Raw genomic sequence first — 20,084 nt, 5'->3', positions numbered from 1 at the left:
AACGGACACTTTTTGTAATTGTCAAGGAGCATTTTTCTCACTTGGTGTATCTCAACATATGCATAAAATAACAAACCTGTGAAAAATTTGAACTCAATCGGTCCTCGAAGTTGCAAGAGAATAATGAAAGAAAAAAAAACCTTGTTACATGAAGTTGTGTGCGTTCAGATGCTTGATTTCGAGACCTCTAGTGTGAGGTCTTTAAATCAATTCAAATATTTTTCTCAAAAACTACGTTACTTCATAGGGAGCCGTTCGTGAAAGTGTTTTAACCTCTCCCCATTACTTGTTACCAAGTAAGGTTTTATGCTGATAATTATTTTGAGTAATCACCAATAGTGTCCACTGCCTTTAAAACTAAAATTGACCTAAGGCACTGGAGCTAACATATTATCATTTGGAAAACCTTAAAATACACTAGATTATCATTTCCATATCCAAATAATAACTACTTGTTTCAAATTCATCACTTTGTAATTAAGCAAAATATTTTACACAAAATATTGACCCTCTTAATCCGCACCACGTGTAAATATTTTTTTTAATATAAATAAGACAACTACGGCATAAAATCTTCTGCATAGATAAGTTTTTTTAAAAACACCTGATGTATGTCTATTGTGCATACAGTTACACACACAAATAATATATTTATTTATAATATACATAGATTAACGATTTAAAAAACTGTACATAAAATATTTCCTTCTATATACATAAGAACATGGAAGCCACATTACAATTATTTAAGAATTAAGACCTATTTACAACCAATGATGTTTCAAAGCGATTAAAAAAGAAAAGAACAATTAACATGAGTCAGAAAGAACTTGGAAAGCTATACCCTCAAGTAGTTGCTGTATAAAATATTCACCTTATTCAAAAAACTTATTTCTACACAACTGTAAAAAAAATATTTATAAATGTCTTTGATAAAACTGCAGTCAAAAAAGCACTGTATTTTCATTTCTCTTGATTTGATGCGTTCTGCAAAGTTTATAGAAATTATACTAAATATTTCTGTGTGAAAGACTACACATAATTGCAAAAAAAAATTACTTTAGGCTAAAAAACCATGTATCCATCTCTACCGAGCTTGATCCGTCATTCGTTTCAAATACTCTCGAGGGAGAGTGCATCTTTAAACGGATGACACAATACAGCTTACATAATACAGCTACATTGTATATAGAAGGATTACCCAGTGTTTTTACATTTTAGTGCACTATGCACAACGCACTATGTTTAACACACAATGGACAGATTGATTAGGCAGGTCAAACCCGGTTCATACTGCAAATGTTGAAGTCGTATTATGAAAACGAACAATTCAAAACAGTTGCCCTGTGCTGAATTACTGCGAGGCTTCGCAACAAAAACAGAGAGCTGAGGTGTCAAACTCGCTGCGCACAAAGCATTTGCAGGAAGTATGAGCCAGGATTAAGGCTTCATGCCAAGAAGCCCAATATTGATACAAATTTGCCATCAAATTTGAAAATGGAAAGTTGCTAATCACAACCCCTGACTAAGCTTGTCTATGATTTGTGATACTATTGCAAATGTGCAAACAGGTTTCACATAAAAAAAAAAAACATGTTTTGTTTTATTTTTCTATTTGCACATTTGTACATTGATGTTTGTGAAAGTTAATGATGTAAACTTCTTACAGACTGTTAACAAACGTCTCTGTGTATCTGAAATCGCAAAATTAATTGTTCACAACAAAGTCCAGCTTTAGGTTGTGCCTCAGTCAGGGGAACCAGACGCTGGAGTTGGAGAGAGTTGAGTTGGAAGACACGATGAGTTTAAATGGTTTGAGATTTGCTGCTAAGCTCTTCAAGGCCATTAGTTAGAACTGTGATCCACCTGTCATAAAAAAAAAACCAGAAGAAACCAAAGTAATCAGACATTATACAATTAAGGTGGACTTTTTTTTCACGGTTACTCTGGCGCACTTTCACACTGTGTCACTATTCCAGGTGGTTCATGTTGTACATTTTTAAAAATACACAAGGGTTTTACTGCTTTCCCCTACTCCAGAGCAAGGATGGCTATTTCCCAGGGTGTGCCCATTTTCCGGGCATGTCTTGGTCGAGCGGTCGTGACACTTGCTACGTAAAATTGGGGAGGTAGTACTTTCTGCTCTACCGACCAGGCTTCGGACTGATGATACCCAAGCCTAGTGTATGGACTGTAAAAGGGGTAACCCTATTTCAGCCCTAGGAGTAGGTGGCAACTGCCTCTGAAAAAAAAATTGTAGCCCACACCTTGAAGTGGCCTTCAGGCCTTGTGTGTCTGGCCACTTCCATAAAAAAAAAGACCAGGGGAAGTTCTTCCCCCGAAGTTTCAGGAGGATAACTACCAAATACCAAAAACCGAATAAGACGACGCTCTCCTGACCTCCTTATTAAGTTCCCCAACGGAAGTTTCAGGAGAATAACTACCAAGTACCAAGTAAGACCAGGGGTAAAGCGATAGTGTGAAAAGGCCAGCTGTTACGGGGAATAGAGTAGTGCGAAAATAGTGGCTTCTTGGTAGGCAACTTCACCACTACAAGGATGAACCTCCAGTTCCATTCAAAGTTGCAAAGTTTATTGTTTCCACAGTAAACTTAAAATACAGGGATGATGTTCCAAATAGTACAGTTAAGCCAGGAGAATATAAATACACCTTTATGACACTGCAGGGGGAGCTCACTAAGAAGAAATCTTATAAGCGAGTCCCAAACAGGTACACCCGTTGAGCCCAAACCAAACACCCATGTAACATTAATGACAGGTTGGGTAAACAGAAGAAATAGCACAAGGTTGGACTCAAGTGGTGTAGTTAACCAGCCCCTTCCCTGACCCCTTTATCCATTTCATTCCTAGATCTTTAACCCACCTTTTCTTCATCTCCCTTGACTCGGCAGCGAATGTATACATCATTCTTCTATCGGTTCCATTGGTCAGCCTGAATACATTATCTTTGTCTGAGCTGCCGGAGTCTACGTCTGATACAGTGTACAGCTTAATGGGAATGGTGAGAACTGCACGTACGTCCTGACCAGAGAGAAAATACAACAGGAAATAATAATAATAATAATAATAATAATAATAATAATAATAGTAGTGGCTTCTTAAAAAGCGCACATATGCGCACTCAGTGGTCAACGCTCAAGGCGTGTGGGACTACGTTTGAATTATGAGACCTACATCTTTTAAATAGCACCATGTAATGGTTTACGAGGTGCTGTGGCGCAACATGCCGCCAATCAAACCAGGAACACCGGGGCGAACCCTTTCTCCTTACAATAAGTGCAGTGTCGGTTCTTTTATGTGCCTTACACAACACACAGTACCAACGGCTTTTCATCCCATCTGAAGGACGAAGCATCATGGTTAAAGATGCTATGTCAAATTCAATACTTAACACCACCTATATACCCCCCCACTAGTTACCTAATCTAATTTGAAGGCCAATGACAATGATCTTACCTTGGGTGCTTTGAGGGCGTATAGGTCCTGATCCGTCACAACCACCCAGTACTTAACACCACCTAGGTACTATACTTAAGACCCCATCCATCCCCCACTAGTTACCTAATCTACTCTAAAGGCCAATGATTTTACCTTGGGTGCTTTGAGGGCGTATAGATCCTGATCCGTCACAACCACCCAGTACTTAACCCAGCCACCCTTCTGTAGATATAAGAAACTCCCAAAAGAGGCTTCATCTGCTAACTCCGTTATCAGTGACTGAAGTGGGGAAAAGAACATCACATTCAAAACTTCATCAAGTAAACATTTTTGGAAAGAAGAATATAATATTAAAAACAGGGGCTCTAAGGACAAAGACGATTGTTTTTGTATGCACTCATTTTCCAATAGATAGAGTCCTCATGAAAATGGGCAAGAGGTTACCAGTCTCTAACCTCAGTTGCACCACAAGTTAAATATCAAATTTACTGAACTTTGAGAGACCACATACTTTGTGAAAAATCCAGAAAAAAAGTATGGAAGATTCTTACGCCAGTAACACATCCCTGAATTTAGTTTGATCCATAAATACCTAAGCGATTTATCCATTCTGATTGGTCGAGAGGGCATCACGTGGGGGTGTTTGAACGGATTATATAACACCATTAAAAAGTGTTGAACATGGACGTGGCACGTGAGATTGCACCTGTGCTTAAGACAGTTTCTTCATTCCTATTGGTCAAGAGCAACGGCCGGGCAGTTGTGCCACATAACGCAATACGCGCGACGCGAACAGCAATCTCCTTATAAGGAGTTGTTTACCTGAGGGCCTTACCATTTCACAGCTGGAGGGGTTTTTCGTTGAAAGATATCATTGAGCAATTACAATTCTTGCATTCATTTTACTTTTTGACCAAAAAGTGTTGATGTTTTTTGACCGAAAAGGTATTTATGAATGGGAATCAAAGTGTGTTGAATCTGTTTTCAACTAGTGGTTTAACCCTGCCGAGGCCTGGTTCTTGATAACTTATCTCGACTTCGTCTCGGTCAAATTATCAAGAACCAGGACTCATTGGGTGTAAACCACTAGTTGAAAACCTCTTACCACTCATTGATTCCCTTATCCAAGCATTTGTTTCGTGGCCTTTCGTTGTGTACCCAAGCATCATCCATTCCAGGCTTCTTTTGCATTTTCCTGAAGGTGCGTTAATCTGTGCGTTATTAAGTGAGGTGCGTAATTTTATGCGATGCGGCATTCACACGTAAACCTATTGACCACCAAAATGGTGAGTGTGGCACAGTCGCTGCGTGTTACGTGCATGCAAGTGGTCAATAGGAGACTTTCCAACGCTAGGCGGCAGCAGACATACCGGGTAAATTTCCATTGTTTACGTAGTTCTGAACATGCGCATAATTCCGAGAACAATGGATTTACCCGGTAAGTCTGCTGCCCTCTATCGTCCCAGAAAGTCTCCCATTGGAAAATGAGTATGATATTTCTCAGCAACTGATGATTTGTGGAACAATTCTTCTCTCCTCAGTTCTGAATAACTTACCCTTCTCTCCATCTTCTTGAGTTCTTCAACATCACCCTTCAAAGTGTAGTAACATTTGCAGCAGACTTTGTTCATCTTACTGTTGTCGTACTGAAGAGGGCTCTCGAAGCTTGAACATTTGTTGCAAACAACCTACGAATCCAGATAAGAAAATAGCAACAATGATTTCTACTAAAGTACTTATCATCAGCAACTTCAGTATGCAGCAACAAATTTTTAGAACATTATTCTTGAGAATATGGTTGTCACAATCAACAGAATTTTGTCCATGCACACCTGTGGGACTAATTTTTGCAGCATTTTCAGAATGTTTCTTTTATATTTTATAAATTGTTCTGACAAAGATAACACAACTTTTTATTTTTATTTTTAGTTTATGAGAGATTGCCTAACATCACAAGGCTGCAATAGACCTTATGCACATGACGTCATTTCAGTAGGGCGCCCTCACCTAGAGGTCAAAAGGAGGTTGTTCATTGGCCAATCCTGTGCGCCGCACGTACAAATCTGTGCGTTTCGATTGTTTTGTCACTAAGATGGTCGCTGGGTGACGTCAATGCATAAGGTCTATTAGACTGATTCGGGCTATTAACCCAAGTCACCTATCACATGGGGCATGTTGGGACTAACTCCTTTGGCTAAAACAGAGTTACCCCCTTCACAGTCCGTCAGGATGTAGGTATGGGTATCATCCACTAGGAGCCACCTACTCCTGGGGCTGAAACAGAGTTACCCCCTTCACAGTCCGTCAGGATGTAGGTATGGGTATCATCCACTAGGAGCCACCTACTCCTAGGGCTGAAACAGGGTTACCCCTTCACAGTCTGTGTGGATGTAGGCATGGGTATCATCCACTAGGAGCCACCTACTCCTAGGGCTGAAACAGGGTTACCCCCGTCACAGTCCCTAAGGATGTAGGCATGGGTATCATCCACTAGGAGCCACCTACTTCTAGGGCTGAAACAGAGTTACCCCCTTCACAGTCCGTCAGGATGTAGGTATGGGTATCATCCACTAGGAGCCACCTACTCCTGGGGCTGAAACAGGGTTACCCCCTTCACAGTCCGTCAGGATGTAGGTATGGGTATCATCCACTAGGAGCCACCTACTCCTAGGGCTGAAACAGAGTTACCCACTTCACAGTCCGTCAGGATGTAGGTATGGGTATCATCCACTAGGAGCCACCTACTCCTGGGGCTAAAACAGAGTTACCCCCTTCACAGTCCGTCAGGATGTAGGTATGGGTATCATCCACTAGGAGCCTTGCTAGTAGAGCAGAATGCAATACCGGCTTTTTTTCAAAGCAATTATGCTGAAGTACCTTGCTCAAGAGCACAAATGTCATGATTGGGATTCGAACCATCACTCTGCTGCAGACAACACCAGAGTTTGGGTCCGGTGAACTAAACCAGTGAAGAGAACAAATGCATACTTGCTGCAATTGTTTGATTGCTACCTACCGCTCCGCATGCTCGGCAATGATGTCTGCGTTTAATCAGTTTGAAGTCCGTTCCACATCGCATGCACATTGTTGTCTCGTCATCTTTGATCCAACGAGGCTCGCACTTCCCTGGCACAAACTAAAATATCAATTCAAGAAGACAAACGTAAACACAAATATATGCAAACTCTGTGTATAGATTTGTATAATGGTATGTTTATCTTAATTGTTGTAAATGGCCAGACTGGGTGTGTATGTTTATTCTTAAATCCTTGTACATTGTTTCTTGGGCAATATTTGTAGTACCTGCTTCTTTTATATCACTGTTTAACTTGTTGATGTCTTTTTAAATTTGTGCAAGCAATGTAATTTGTCTTTTTGAGAGTAATAAAGTTTCTTAAGACTTATGTCTGAGATATAGATTTTTTAACATTAGATTAAGATATATGATTATCCTCGATTAACCAAAAAATAGAGAACTTTCATGAGCTATTTAGAGTTTGGTAAATCAGAAGGAAGACTCTTTGTTTATGGGGTATCCAAAATGTAATCGACAGGGCTCGTACTTCCCTGACGCAAACTGCAATATCAATCCAAGGCCACAAATGTAAATCTATATGTAAACTCTGTAATTGCAACCCAAAGGAGTAGGAGGAAAGGCCCAGAATAGACAACTTTGTTCAATGTTGATCAGCGTTCTGAGGCACTGTTTTATTCAAAAATAGAGGGAAATCAGCTGATCTGCTGAGAGTTTTATGCCTGGTAAGACTTGTTTCATACATAGGGGATTCGTGTCCTGATCAAAATTGTTATGAGGCAGAAATTTACAGACAAATATCGACTCATCTAATGTCTTATCTCAAAGAATATAAACATGATATCAATTTTGTAAACTTACTTGCCACAAATGAAAAAAAAAAAAGAAATTAAATTTGTGTTTTAGAGAACTTTCATGAGCTTGGTTGTTGGTTTGAGTTCCGCTCAACAAAATTTGTCTCTGTTCAACCCCAAATTATTTTAAAATTTACCCAATCACTCTCCCTTGTCAGTAACAACTTGATATTTGAAATGGTAATTTTGTTGACAACTTGGCGGTAAATCTTTGCCTATAAATCTTGGCCTACAATTTTTTCGAAACAAATGTTCTTGTGATAAGTTCCCCACCTTGCCATCTTCATCGTCATCGTCTTCTATGATTGACCGATCACCGACCGCATCGTTGGTCTTGAAACTTTCCTTTTTGCGGACCATCTCACGAATGGCAGACAGTAAGGCCTAGGGGGAGAAAATAGTCAAGATGATGTAAGTGGATTTATTACTTTGAATCTTGTAGGAGTCTGTCAAGTATTTGTTTAGATGATCTACCCATCAAGGGAACTCAGTAAACTCCCAAAGGTGGATATAAACACCAAGCTGCCAACAGTCAATCTCTCTCATACAGACATATGGTTTAACGTCTATGGCTATGAACTGCACAAATCAAGAAATTGAGATTCAGTAACTAGACAACAACATTGATTCCAGTCATTGTGAAATCCTAACCAACAACCTTGTGATTGCAAGCCTTGCAGTCTAACCACTTGACCACAGCGTTGAGATGGTTGTGCCACATTGAGAAGTGTGCACAGTCTCCAAGATTAAATTGAGTCTTGTGACGCACTCATTTGCCAATAGATAGAGTCATCATAACAGGTGAAGGAAGAGCTAGAATTCTCTAACCTCACACTCAAACTATGTAAGATGTCATTTTATATTATGCTCTTTCAAAGCAAAAAGTCAAACTCAACGCTGTTTCAATTGAATCTCTTCAAAATGAAGAATCTGATTTTTTAAATAGAAAATCCATCAAAATTTTCCAGGGTATAGTTTCCAAAAAATCAAGTTATGTCCATTCTTTATTTAATCCCTGTGGTCAATAGGTATTTATTGTTAAATTATTAAAGACAAGATATGCTTTATTGGTAATTGTTTAAAGACCGGATCCCCACTTGGCGTATGCATAAAATAACAAACCTGAGAACATTTGAGCTCAATCAGTCTTGAGAGTTCAAGAAAATAATAAATGATTTGGGGGTTGAACAAAGAATTGACTAGAGTGTGATTCGAAACAACGACCTCCGGTGACCTCCGGAGTAACGTGAAAATAATAAAAGACAAAAGCACCCTCGTTGATGCCTTGCGACGAGTAAAATATTTGGGTGAAAAATTAGCACTTTTCCATAACTAAATTACTTCAAAGGATGCCATTTCTAACAATGTTTTATAAACATTAACACAGCTCTCCAGTGCTTTCACCAAGTAATGTTTCAGGGTCATTCATTTTTTGAGTAAGGCACTCTGTCTTTAAAGGTTCTGGACACTATTGGTTTTATTCAAAATAACGGTTACCCTAAAAACTTTTGGTAACGAGCAATGACAGCTGTCGATAGTATAAAGCATTGTGAGAAACAGCTCCCTATGAAGTAAGATAGTTTTTGAGAAAGAGGTAACTTCTCACTCAAATAATAAAATACCAAACGTGTCCAGCCGTCGATTTCACAAAGAGTTAGGACTCGCCTTATCTCGAGTTAGGATTAATCTTAAGGTCTGCATGCTACATTGCAGGTTTGGGACTCGTCCTAAGTCCTAAGATTAATCTTAAGTTAGGAAGAGTTTTGTGAAATCGACGGCTGTGTCTTAAATTGCCAAAATTGAGTCACAGGACCGAGTTATTTCATGAATTACTCACTGCCATCCAATCCTCACGGTCTTCCTCCGTGTTGGTTTGCAGCTCGATGCTCTTTGTCTTGCCCTCGATGATAAACCGGCAGTTGTCACTGTCCAGTACCTGCTAGGGATGAAGCGGGGGGTACCATCAAGGACAGCCGATGGGGGTAAGGAGGAACACAGGAGAAGGGGGTGGGGGTTATTTGGGCAAACAAAACAAAGAAGGTTAATGATATTATTTTGAGTTGTTGTTTATGTCATTTATTATTGTTAATGTTGTCATTATATTATTTGAATTTACCCTTACAACGAAGTGTGTTATTAGCACTGTATACTCAGTACTTTTCGAAGAACAAAATCACAGGCATTTAACTCGCGTGGGACTCGAACCCACAATCTTTGCCAATCATTATACTTTGCCAATAATTGTACTAAAAAGTGTGATGTGGACAAGCCGGCGCGAGCATCATCCAACACAAGTTCTGATGGCTGAGTCATCCCAATGTGGGTTCGAATCCCGGCCATGACATTTTGTTTCTGGGCACGACATGTCACTTTTATTGCTTCTCATCACCAAGAGTAAGTAGTTTTAAATAAGGTATTCTAGAAATATTTGAATATACCATCTTTATAGAAAGAATATCATCTCTGTTACGATATTTAAATATTTTCAAAATCAACATCGATTTGGACAATATTGTTTTCAATTTCGTATCCAATATTGTTTTCAATATCGTATCATGACGATATTATCATGATATCATCCAGGCTTCATGCTATAAATTGCTAATGTGATTGATAAGCAACCTTTGAACCAATTTGATTGCCGGTGCTGCATACTCCAAAGGAGTTGCAGGAATGCTTATGGCACAATGAAAAACAAATATTTAGTTTCAAGGTGACTGGGGAAAAAATAGCTGTCGCAAAATGGCTCGTCAGTCAAACTGGCCTCTGGTATACATGCACAAAGCTGGTACTGGCCTCATATCTCAATCCCTACATGTACATACATATAGCAGAGTCTTTCTTACGATGGCTCGTTTTGTTATGACAAAGTATAGTTTACAACCATACTAAAGAAAAACACTTTCACTTTGCATTCATGCAGAGGAGCTTCATGCAAGCCATAAACACTTTCACTTTGCATTCATGCAGAGGAGCTTCATGCAAGCCATAAACACCTTTGTAAACAAAAAAAACAGACAGCAGCAAAAATAATATGAAAGAAATTCATTAAAACAAACATTTTGCTACACTCTTTTGAATGCTGACTCGTTGAATGTTCTTATCTATTGTTTCAAATTAATGAAACGTGGTACACAATTGCTGAAATGTTCATTGATTAAAACCTGGCTTATGTGGGTTTTGGTCGATGACTTTCTTCAGTTAACCACTTGCTGATTTGATACTGATCTATTGTTTCAAATTAATGAATCGTGGTACACAACTACTGACTGAAATGTTCATTGATTAAGAACCTGGCTTTAATGGGTTTCGGTCGATGACTTTCTTCAGTTAACCACTCGCTGATTTGAAACCTTACTTTTACAGTACCGGCTAAATGGCAGTTTCATCACCAAAGCTCAATATGGTAATGCCAAGGATGTCAAATATTGCAGATGATCTTCCATGTACGGCAGGCTTTACCAACTACTGTCACCTATGCTTAAAGACAAAGCAGCAGGAGGCACAAGAAAGCAAATCAGACAATTGTATATCCCCTTGATGCCCCTTCTTATCCTATCTATCTTCAAAAGTCTCTCATAAATTTAAAGACTTTCCAATAGAAGTGCCCCCTTTGCTAAAAGAAAATGGCCTTGCCCTCTCCAAGATGTAGTTCCAACGCCCTACTTGCTTAAACAAATTTTGCTTAGCCAAAATAAGCAGGGAACCAGTCACACATTGAGCACATCATGGTATTTTTGGTTGGTAACCCTTTTCCGGTAAGCATAATTGTTTGGTGCTTGGTAAATTTTGTGTGCTTCAGCAAGTTGTCGAATTGGCCCAAGCCCCGATATATGCAATGGAGAGGTGGTAGGCTGATTTAACTGTCAAAGTTTCAAACGTTTTCTTTTATTTAGCATCTTTTCCAATAAAGTACGACTCTATTGATCCCCTCCCCCCCCCCCAAAAAAAAAAAACTAATATAAAAATAGTACAGTTACCCCATCATGATCTAGGACAGCATGCTCACAAAAAAACACAAACAAAAAGTGTTGAAAACAAAATCAACTACATGATGCCTAAAACCTACAGATGAAAAGGTGGACTATCACACTGTTTTAAGCATGCAGACAACATTGGTAATATTGTCAAAGACCAGCGGCCGACCTCACAAAACTTTATGCAACTATGTAAGTCCACTTGCGCAACGGGTATGGCGCACAACAAAGCGCAAGTGAACTTATGCAGTTGCGTAAAGTTCTGTGAAATCATCTAAAGTATCCTCATCTTAATGTGACCAAACATGACACGGTCATGCCACAACCAGGCCCAATTTTATAGAACTGCTTAAGCAGAAAATATTTCTCAATGTCTGCTAAGCAGAAATGAGCACAATACCAGTCACAAATTGTACATGTGTAAACATGGTTTGACTGGTAACCTTATTATGATAAGCATGTTATGCTTAGCTACTTTTTTGTGCTCAAGCAGCTCTATGAAATTGGGCCCAGGACATTTCCATGTGAATGAAAAATCAAGAAAGAACACAACATGTGAAATTTGATGCCATTCTTTTGAAATGTTTTGTTGTTGTAAATGATCTTTCAGAAAAAATTTTTGTTTTCAAACCAATTTAATGTTTGAATATAAGGCAAGGTTTACATGATAATTTACCCTCGTATGAATTTGAATTGAATTGATATGAATTTTTGCAAAATTTCTCTGCTGAAGACAAAAACATTTCGAAATGCTTTGGAAATATCAAAGTGAAACCCATCACCAAGATGGTTGCCGTCAAAATTTCACATGGTTCCAGATGTTCTTTTGAAAAAGTATGTCAACTGAAGCTTTTAGAAGCTTAGTTAGTGAAGACACTCAAAGCACACCAATCGAAAAGTCAAGTTTTGACTCCAATGGTTCCATTCACAAACACCACAACGCCCAAGAGAAATTTCATGTTTATGTTGTTATCGCACATCTTACTTGACAGAAACATCGCTTTTCCCTTTTGAGTTTGAAATACTAAAAAACAAACATTTAGCTTCTGATACTTTGAAGAATATCTTTCAAGACTAAATCGTCAAAAATAATTTAAGGAATATTTATCTTCACTATTTTCTCTGCGTTTTCTTTCTCTGATTTGCGTTTTAGCTCTCAATTATCCAACTGATTAGTTTTTTTATATCATTTATGAAACCACAAGCAGACATGAATTTTCAAACCCAATCACCATCCTCCTTAATTATCCACCCTCAACCTCATCCGAAGGCTTTTAAAAAAACTTCATGCTGACATATTTTTTCCGCAAACAAAAACAAACAAAACTTTTTTTTGGAAGAAGTCAAGAGAAATGTACTCACACTAACCTTCATGCCATCCACTTCCAGCTTGAGTTTGACTTTATACGAAGCGGACGCCGTCAATAATCTCTTCTTCTCACAGCACAGGAGAATGTCATTAAACTGGACGATTGAAATAAAGAACATCAAGAAATAAAAAAACTTGTCTCTTACAATGACTAAATTAGTGTCTACTTGCTGAGAAACGGCGTCATCATGGTATTTTGTTTAAAATTGAGTTCTTATTAGCTCTTATATATATGTTCTTATATGTTTATATGTAAAATACTGTACAACATTTGGAGAGTTTTTTTTATGTTAGACGCTATATTAAAAATAAATTATTATTATTATTATTATTATTATTATTATTATTATTATTATTATTATTATTATTATTATTATTATTATTATTATTATTATTATTATTATTATTATTATTATTATTATTATTATAGCGCTTAAGCACACCCCTGCAAGGTATGCGGGACTACATTTTTTGAAGTATGAGACCTATTCCTTTACATGGCACCATGAATGGTTTACAAGGTGCTGTGGGGCAACATGCTGCTGATCAGACCAGGAAAACCGGGGTGAACTCCTTCTCTTCACGACACCCTTGGTTAAAACTGGAGAAATCACATCCCTGGGTATGTTTATCTGCGTATGTTTATCAACCGTGGTGGCACGGTTGGCTTGTGCGTAAAGCGCTCACCTCTCACCAAGGTGACCCCGGTTCGATTCCCGGTCGGGGCCATATGTGAGTTGAGTTGTGCGTTGGTTATCTGCTGTGCCACGAGGGTTTTCCAGACTATCCGGTTTCCCTCCCTCAGGAAAAAATCAAACACTTTCGATCTTGGCTGTGCTCTGTGGTCATAATGGGTTGATGTGGCTGGCAGCTGAATGCGCCCTTGCATGCCTGCTTCTCGAACACGTTGTAGCCGCGTCCTTCGCAATTCAGCTCTAGCTGCGAGTAAGGACGATTAGCCCCCCAAATTATTATTATATTATTATTCTATATTGTGTATAGGCAAACTGATTGAGTGGAAATAAACTGAGCTGAACTGAACTTACTAAGTAGATATATCTATCTTGAGGATCTTTACTCTTGTTGGCAATCTTGATGATCTTGCCCTCTTTCAGAAGGTGTCTTGTGGGATCGATGATGTCTTCACCTTCAATCTTCTCATTAATCTTAAGAAGTTTCTCAAATTGCTCCTGAGGGGGATGGCAAGAAATTCACAGAACAGTATAAGATCAGTAATTATAAGAAACAACAACAAAAGATAAGATTAAATCTGAAAACATACTGATTAGTTCAAAGTCGAAGTACAATTAAAATCGAAACTTAAATCCCCCAATCATTTCCCTTATTTACCCCACTATTATGAAAGTAGTTTTGACCTTTAAAGCATGTGGCCAACATTGGTAATTTTCCCCAAACAAATCTACACTTTGTGTGACCCATCGTTTACATAAAGTTATAAACACATGAATGTGTTTAAAGGCAGTGGACACTATTGGTAATTGTCAAAGACTAGCCTTCACAGTTGGTGTATCTCAACATATGCATAAAATAACAAACCTGTGAAATTTGAGCTCAATCGGTCATCGAACTTGCGAGATAATAATGAGAGAAAAAACACCCTTGTCACACGAAGTTGTGTGCGTTAAGATGGTTGATTTCAAGTTCTGAGGTCTCGAAATCAAATTCGTGGAAAATTACTTCTTTCTCGAAAACTATGGCACTTCAGAGGGAACCGTTTCTCACAATGTTTTATACCTGCAACCTCTCCCCATTACTCATCAGTAAGAAAGGTTTTATGCTAATAATTATTTTGAGTGTTTACCAATAGTGTCCACTGCCTTTAAAAGCAATTGGTCAAAAGAGTAACCAAAATAGAGTGAAACAGAAAATTATTATAAGTTTTCAAAAATCTGGTTTTGGACTGGCGAAATTAAAGTAATTTGTCTCATGTTTCAAAACTACAGAATTTTCAAGCAAAAGAGAAGCTTTCAACCATCTTTATACAATAAGTAACATTTTTATTTCCAATCATACCCTTTAACATGTGTCATTGTCAAGTCAAAAACCAAAATACGGTGAACTCTAACTCTATAACATCAAACAAAATTAAACAAAAAAATTAAATAAAAACTTCAGAGGAACTCCATTTAAGGAGAAACCAAAAAAAAACCAAGGATTTCCTTTGCGGGTACTGCTCGGTTCCCAGTTTCCTAAAAAAATACCACCACAACCTTTTCAAAAAGTCTGGGTTTCCCCGCAACACGGCACGCACAACATCACAGTCAATAGGTCTGCATTATAGCTAGCAGACATAGGAAGCTGTTGTACATGTATCTTGTTGCTCAAGACCCCAAGAGATAAATAGCGGATACAGAGTAGTGGCTTAATTTAGCACGCCCTATAACCTCCTGCCAAGAATACGGAAGTAGGAAGCTGTTGCACTTGACATTTGTTAGTGAAGACCCAGAGGTGAAAAAAAAGCGGGGAAAAGTGGCAGAGCTTGATTTAGCACGACCTATAACCTCCTGGCAAGAATACAGAAGATGGAAGTTGTTTACTTTGACATTTGGTACTTAAGACCACCAAGAAAAAAAGCGGTAAAAAAAAGAACTCGATTTTGCCTGACGCCCTGGAACCCTCCCGCCAAGAATTTGATCTTCTTTTTATAGGGAGCTACTGAAATGTCATAAGTGACTGCTGGCAGGAAGATGACAATTTGTCAAGGGAAATTCATCTTTTCCTGTAGGCACAGCGAGAGAGGGGGGGGGGGGGATCTGAAATAACGATAGCCCGATATAGGTCAAAATTGTGCCCAGAGTGTGTGCTTGGCAGCCCCTGGAGGGGCCAGGAACTCATCACGGTATTCCCGTTGGGTTTCCAAGATTCCTAAAACAGCAACAACCATTTACGGTAATAGCGTGCCCTTTCCCTATGGCAACGGAGTGCGCGCACTGAACGTCGGGTGTATTTGAAGAACTCCCCCCCCCCCCCCCCCCAATAAAAATAAACCACAGCTTTTGCATTGTGGGTGAGTCACCCTCGAAATAGGATTACAGTAAGAGGTCTTGAGTACTGCTTTAGGTATTCAAAAAAAAATCCTCATGTTTAAGGTAAGGGTAGCTGATCACATTTATTTCAATTCCTCTGAGAAATTGAGATTTTCTTTTTATACTGGAACAATTTGAATTTAGAACAACTGTATCTTAATGCTGTCCAAATATTTATTAATGGTTTCACTTGAAAGTTGTAAAGAAAGAGAATCATCAAAAAGTCAAGAGTAAAAAAGAAAAAGAAAGTAAAGATTCTTCTTAGTAAAGAGACACTCTTTTCAGTTGAGGGAATTTTTTTTTAATAAATAGATTTTCTTTTTACTAAAGAGAAATTCTGTATAGGAGTGTACATTCGTAGATAGAATATACAAGCCTAAAGTACATTGCAGGAAAAAATCCTAACTTTAGAGTGTATTCTCTGACTTGTACTTTGTCAAAATGACGTTTGGTCAAATTGATAAATATTTTGCGAAATGCATAAGCTTGCTTTACAGTGCAACATTGTCATATCTAATATTCTGGGCCCAATTTCATAGAGCTGCTTAGCACAACTATTTGCTAAGCATGACATTTCTTCCTTGATAAAAACAGGATTACCAGCAAAATTTAAATTCGTTACATATTGCTTGTTACCGGTACTCAGCTGTTAATTGCTTATCCTAAAAATCATGTGGAAATTTGGTTGGTAATCCTGTTTTTATTAAGGAAGAAAATTCATGCTAAGCAACTTTTTGTGCTTAGCCGCAGCTCTATGAAATTGGCCCCTGATCAGTTTTAAATGATATTATTTATTATAAGTAAATAGTTTGACTGGAAAATGTTTTTGAAAATTGAAATATAACTTGTTTTGCCCATCATATATCTTTACATTTGGAAAGAGAGTCAATTCTTCACACACCATTGATTTTATTAATAAATGAAACATTCGGGTTTTTCTTCAAACAGTGACCCCCAAAAAACATGTCACAATAAATGTCCTCAAGAAAAAGTGCTCTTTGAGTTTCTGAAATCTGTGATCTAAATTTTTTCGTTTCTAAAAAAGTATGAATGCTAGCATGTGAGGATTTTAATTTGTTTTTGTGCATTTTCTGCAAAGGGCTTCAGTGATGAAACCGTCACCACAACTTCCAAAATGACAGCGACCGAAAAAGAAAAAAAAAAATGATTCCGATGCTCACCAATCATGACAAGGGCGGAAGTGGCTACTGAATACCTTTCATTATTAATGGACAACAAAGTCCACGCAGAACCCAAGTCCAGTCAACAAAAACAGTGCAGTTGCGCCGCAGGAAAAAAACCGTCAACAGTCAACAGTTGTGGTGTATTTATCTTGTTGACAACATCCACCAACTTATTTGGGACTTTATCGGAAGCTACAGATGTCTACTACCCCCCCCCCTCCTCCACTTAAGTCCAATCGCTCTCTCATAAAAAAGGTTGCACCCCAAAAAGTTTGCAGTGGACTTTGAAGTAGGGTTACTAGTGTGAAGTGCGTCCCGTGTTTGATTTCTCTTGTGCCGCTTCGTACCATGTGACCTAACCGCAGACATTCTCCTGCTGACAGCCCGAGGAGGGGGTTGGGGGGCGGGGGGGGGGGGGGGGGGGTTGGAGGGAAGTCCGCGTCTCTCGTCATCTGCATCTGTGCGAAGTGCTTCTTCATTATTAGAGTGAGGGGATCAGGAAGTGATTCACCTAATGATTTCACCGCAAAGCATCCCTTCAAACCATCCCCCCCGTAATCGGACAAGCTGTGTCTTTACTACTGGGTGATGCACTACCAAATGGAAACTTGTATTTTTGACAACACCCCCCCCCCTCTCTGCATGTTTTATCGTTGAACTCATTTGATTAAAATAACATTACTGAAATATTGTTTAAAACTGTGTCTTTACTACTGGAGGGTGCACTACAAAATAGAAAACTTGCATTTTGTCATTTTTGACAACCCGTCAAACTCATTTGTTTTACAAATACTTCTATACTTAAAACATTTAAAATCTATACTCAACACTAGAATTGAAAGATAGTATCTTAATAATTGTCAACATTTAAAACAAAGATACAACACAAAGAAGTATTACACAAAGAGATTTCACAAAGAGTTAAGACTAGTCTTATGTCGAGTTAAGACGAGTTACCCGTCCTAACTTAGGACTAGCCTTAAGTTTCTTATATCTCTTAGGACTAGTCCTAAGTGAAATCGAACGTTGGGCTTGTCAACTTGAAACTTTACCGGCCCAACGCATTAAAGTATTACTTTTTAACCTTGTGTTTACTGATTTCCTGCTTATTTTTCGCTTAGCAGAAAGTTGTTAAGCAATATTGTCTGCTAAAGCAGCTCTATAAAACTGGACCCAGGAGAAAGTTTATACTTGCAGATGATGGCCTCAAAGGAGCAATCAGGCTATCATGTGAAAATAAACCCTTCACGCAGAATTGACACCCGGAATGAAGGTATTACGGAAGAATTGGATGGGTTGTTATGACTACATCAACTCACCATGGATTTCATCATGTCGTTGGAATGCTTTGCAGCTCCAGAGATGATTCCTAACGCCTCTGCGAGAAACCAACAAAACAAAGAATGATGAGGGGTGGAAAAAGGAATTTGGTTTGGTGAATAATTTAGGGGCTCTATCCTAAAAAGCATTCATATAGACCGTATTGAATAACCCCTTTTGCTATGAAAAGTCGCCATCTTGTAGGGCAAACTGTTTGCGCGTCCAAACGCGTACATCATAGAAGCACGCAGCACTCCCGGTTTGATTTCTCCGGCACACGCACGCACACGCACAGACGCCATCTTGTAGGTCAGATATTTGAGCCGCGTGACGTCATATTCAATACGGTCTATAGCGCCAAAATCTACGTCAAAAAAGTATTTTTCAGCTTAAAAGAAGAAACCAAGCAGGCAATAAACAGACTGAAAGCATTAACATGATTAACATGAATTCCATAAACCCCTAAATAAAACTTACATAAAAAAATTAAAAAAAAAACAATGAAACTAAAATTTAAAAAAATTAAAAACTTAAAAGAGTCTGATTAGCGTCCCATTGTTTCCACATCGCTTTTATCTGCAAACATGGCGCAAGGTTGACATCAAAGCAACGTCTAATGTTCAGCAGAAAGTTTTGCTGAACAGATTTATTTGCCAAGCTTAAATGAGTTATTACAGGGAACCAGCTTTGAGTAATACAAATCACATCTGCTTTTTAACTAGAAACGCTGTTTGGGTTAGCAATTTTTCCCCGTGCTTCAAAAATAAGAAGATAATCAGAGCACTGATTGAAACTCATGTTGAAACCTAGGTTTCGATTCAGGACCACCCCCAACATATTTAGAGATTATCGTTACATGATGTTACAGCAAACCTTACTATATCGTGTTTCCACCACGCAAAGTTTCAAATCATACTTTCTGAATTTGTTTTCCTAACTGAATCCTACGGATGACACAAAAAACATTCAATATTGCAATCTCTAAAACTGGTAGCTTTCTGTTAAAGCCATTATACACTTCCGGAACAAAAAAAAACAAAAAAAGTTCACAGATTTACAAATAACTTACTGGGTTTACAGAAGGTAATGGTAAAAGACTTCTCTTGAAATATTATTCCATGAAATGCTTTACTTTTTGAGAAAACATTAAAAAATTATCAATTCTTGACAATGAGAATTACGGATTATAGTAAACACATGTCATGACACGGCGAAACATGCGGAAACAATAATGGGTTTTCCCGTTATTTTCTCCCGACTCCGATGACCGATTGAGCCAAAATTTTCACAGTTTTGTTATTTTATACAGAAGTTGTGATACATGAAGTGTGGGCCTTGGATAAAACTGTTTACCGAAAGTGTCTAATGGCTTTAAGTGTTTCCACTCCCTTAAGATTATGGACGACTAAAGTGACAAGAAAATGACAGAAGACTTACTCTCTGCACTGGGTCTATCTCTGGCATCCTCCGGCAGCTTTCTTAAGTACTCTGCATTCATGTAATGAAATCACAAAAACCTTTAAAGTAAATTCTCAAAAACAATTTGGAGCATACATAGCTCAAAGTACCTAATGAACCAATGGCCAGAGTCCAGTAATTTTAGCACTGGGCCTGGACCCATGAACAAACAAACAAGCCCAGTCCTTTTACTAGTTTCTTTCTCCCAAACACATCTTTTTTTACCCATTAATTGTGCAAACTCTTTCCTAAAAAGTGATATTTTAAACAATGTACATATACCAGGCAAGGAGTCAGTCCCAAAGAGATTCAAGTTTGTGGAATAAAGCTGTTGGGGTGGCTCTTTGAACTGTTATTTATCTGTAACTTTCGTTGAATAGTTT

At 38.3% G+C, this 20,084-nt stretch overlaps 1 protein-coding gene across 5 annotated transcripts in view; it reads right to left on the bottom strand.

The window, feature by feature from the left end:
* Nucleotides 1-290: 290 nt before the first annotated feature.
* Nucleotides 291-20,084, bottom strand: part of LOC117307082 (FYVE, RhoGEF and PH domain-containing protein 1-like) — an 81,604-nt gene continuing 61,810 nt past the window's right edge. For 4 of the 5 annotated variants that reach the window (XM_033791736.1, XM_033791734.1, XM_033791737.1 and 1 more), the window contains 11 exons: nt 19,681-19,731; nt 18,243-18,301; nt 13,739-13,882; nt 12,686-12,787; nt 9,184-9,282; nt 7,620-7,730; nt 6,475-6,594; nt 5,015-5,146; nt 3,612-3,737; nt 2,884-3,041; nt 291-1,866 (listed from right to left, as the gene is read on the bottom strand). In XM_033791736.1, coding sequence (XP_033647627.1) covers nt 1,806-1,866; nt 2,884-3,041; nt 3,612-3,737; nt 5,015-5,146; nt 6,475-6,594; nt 7,620-7,730; nt 9,184-9,282; nt 12,686-12,787; nt 13,739-13,882; nt 18,243-18,301; nt 19,681-19,731 — 1,163 coding nt within the window. In that variant the 3' untranslated portion in view covers nt 291-1,805. The remainder of the gene's footprint in view (nt 1,867-2,883; nt 3,042-3,611; nt 3,738-5,014; nt 5,147-6,474; nt 6,595-7,619; nt 7,731-9,183; nt 9,283-12,685; nt 12,788-13,738; nt 13,883-18,242; nt 18,302-19,680; nt 19,732-20,084) is intronic. The other variant, XM_033791735.1, reaches the window with a different exon arrangement.

Source organism: Asterias rubens, chromosome 2, assembly GCF_902459465.1.
Source record: "Asterias rubens chromosome 2, eAstRub1.3, whole genome shotgun sequence".
In the NCBI taxonomy this organism is placed as follows: Eukaryota; Metazoa; Echinodermata; class Asteroidea; order Forcipulatida; family Asteriidae; genus Asterias; species Asterias rubens.
Note: the sequence above shows the minus strand (reverse complement) of the source record. Positions and strands in the feature narration are given on the sequence as shown.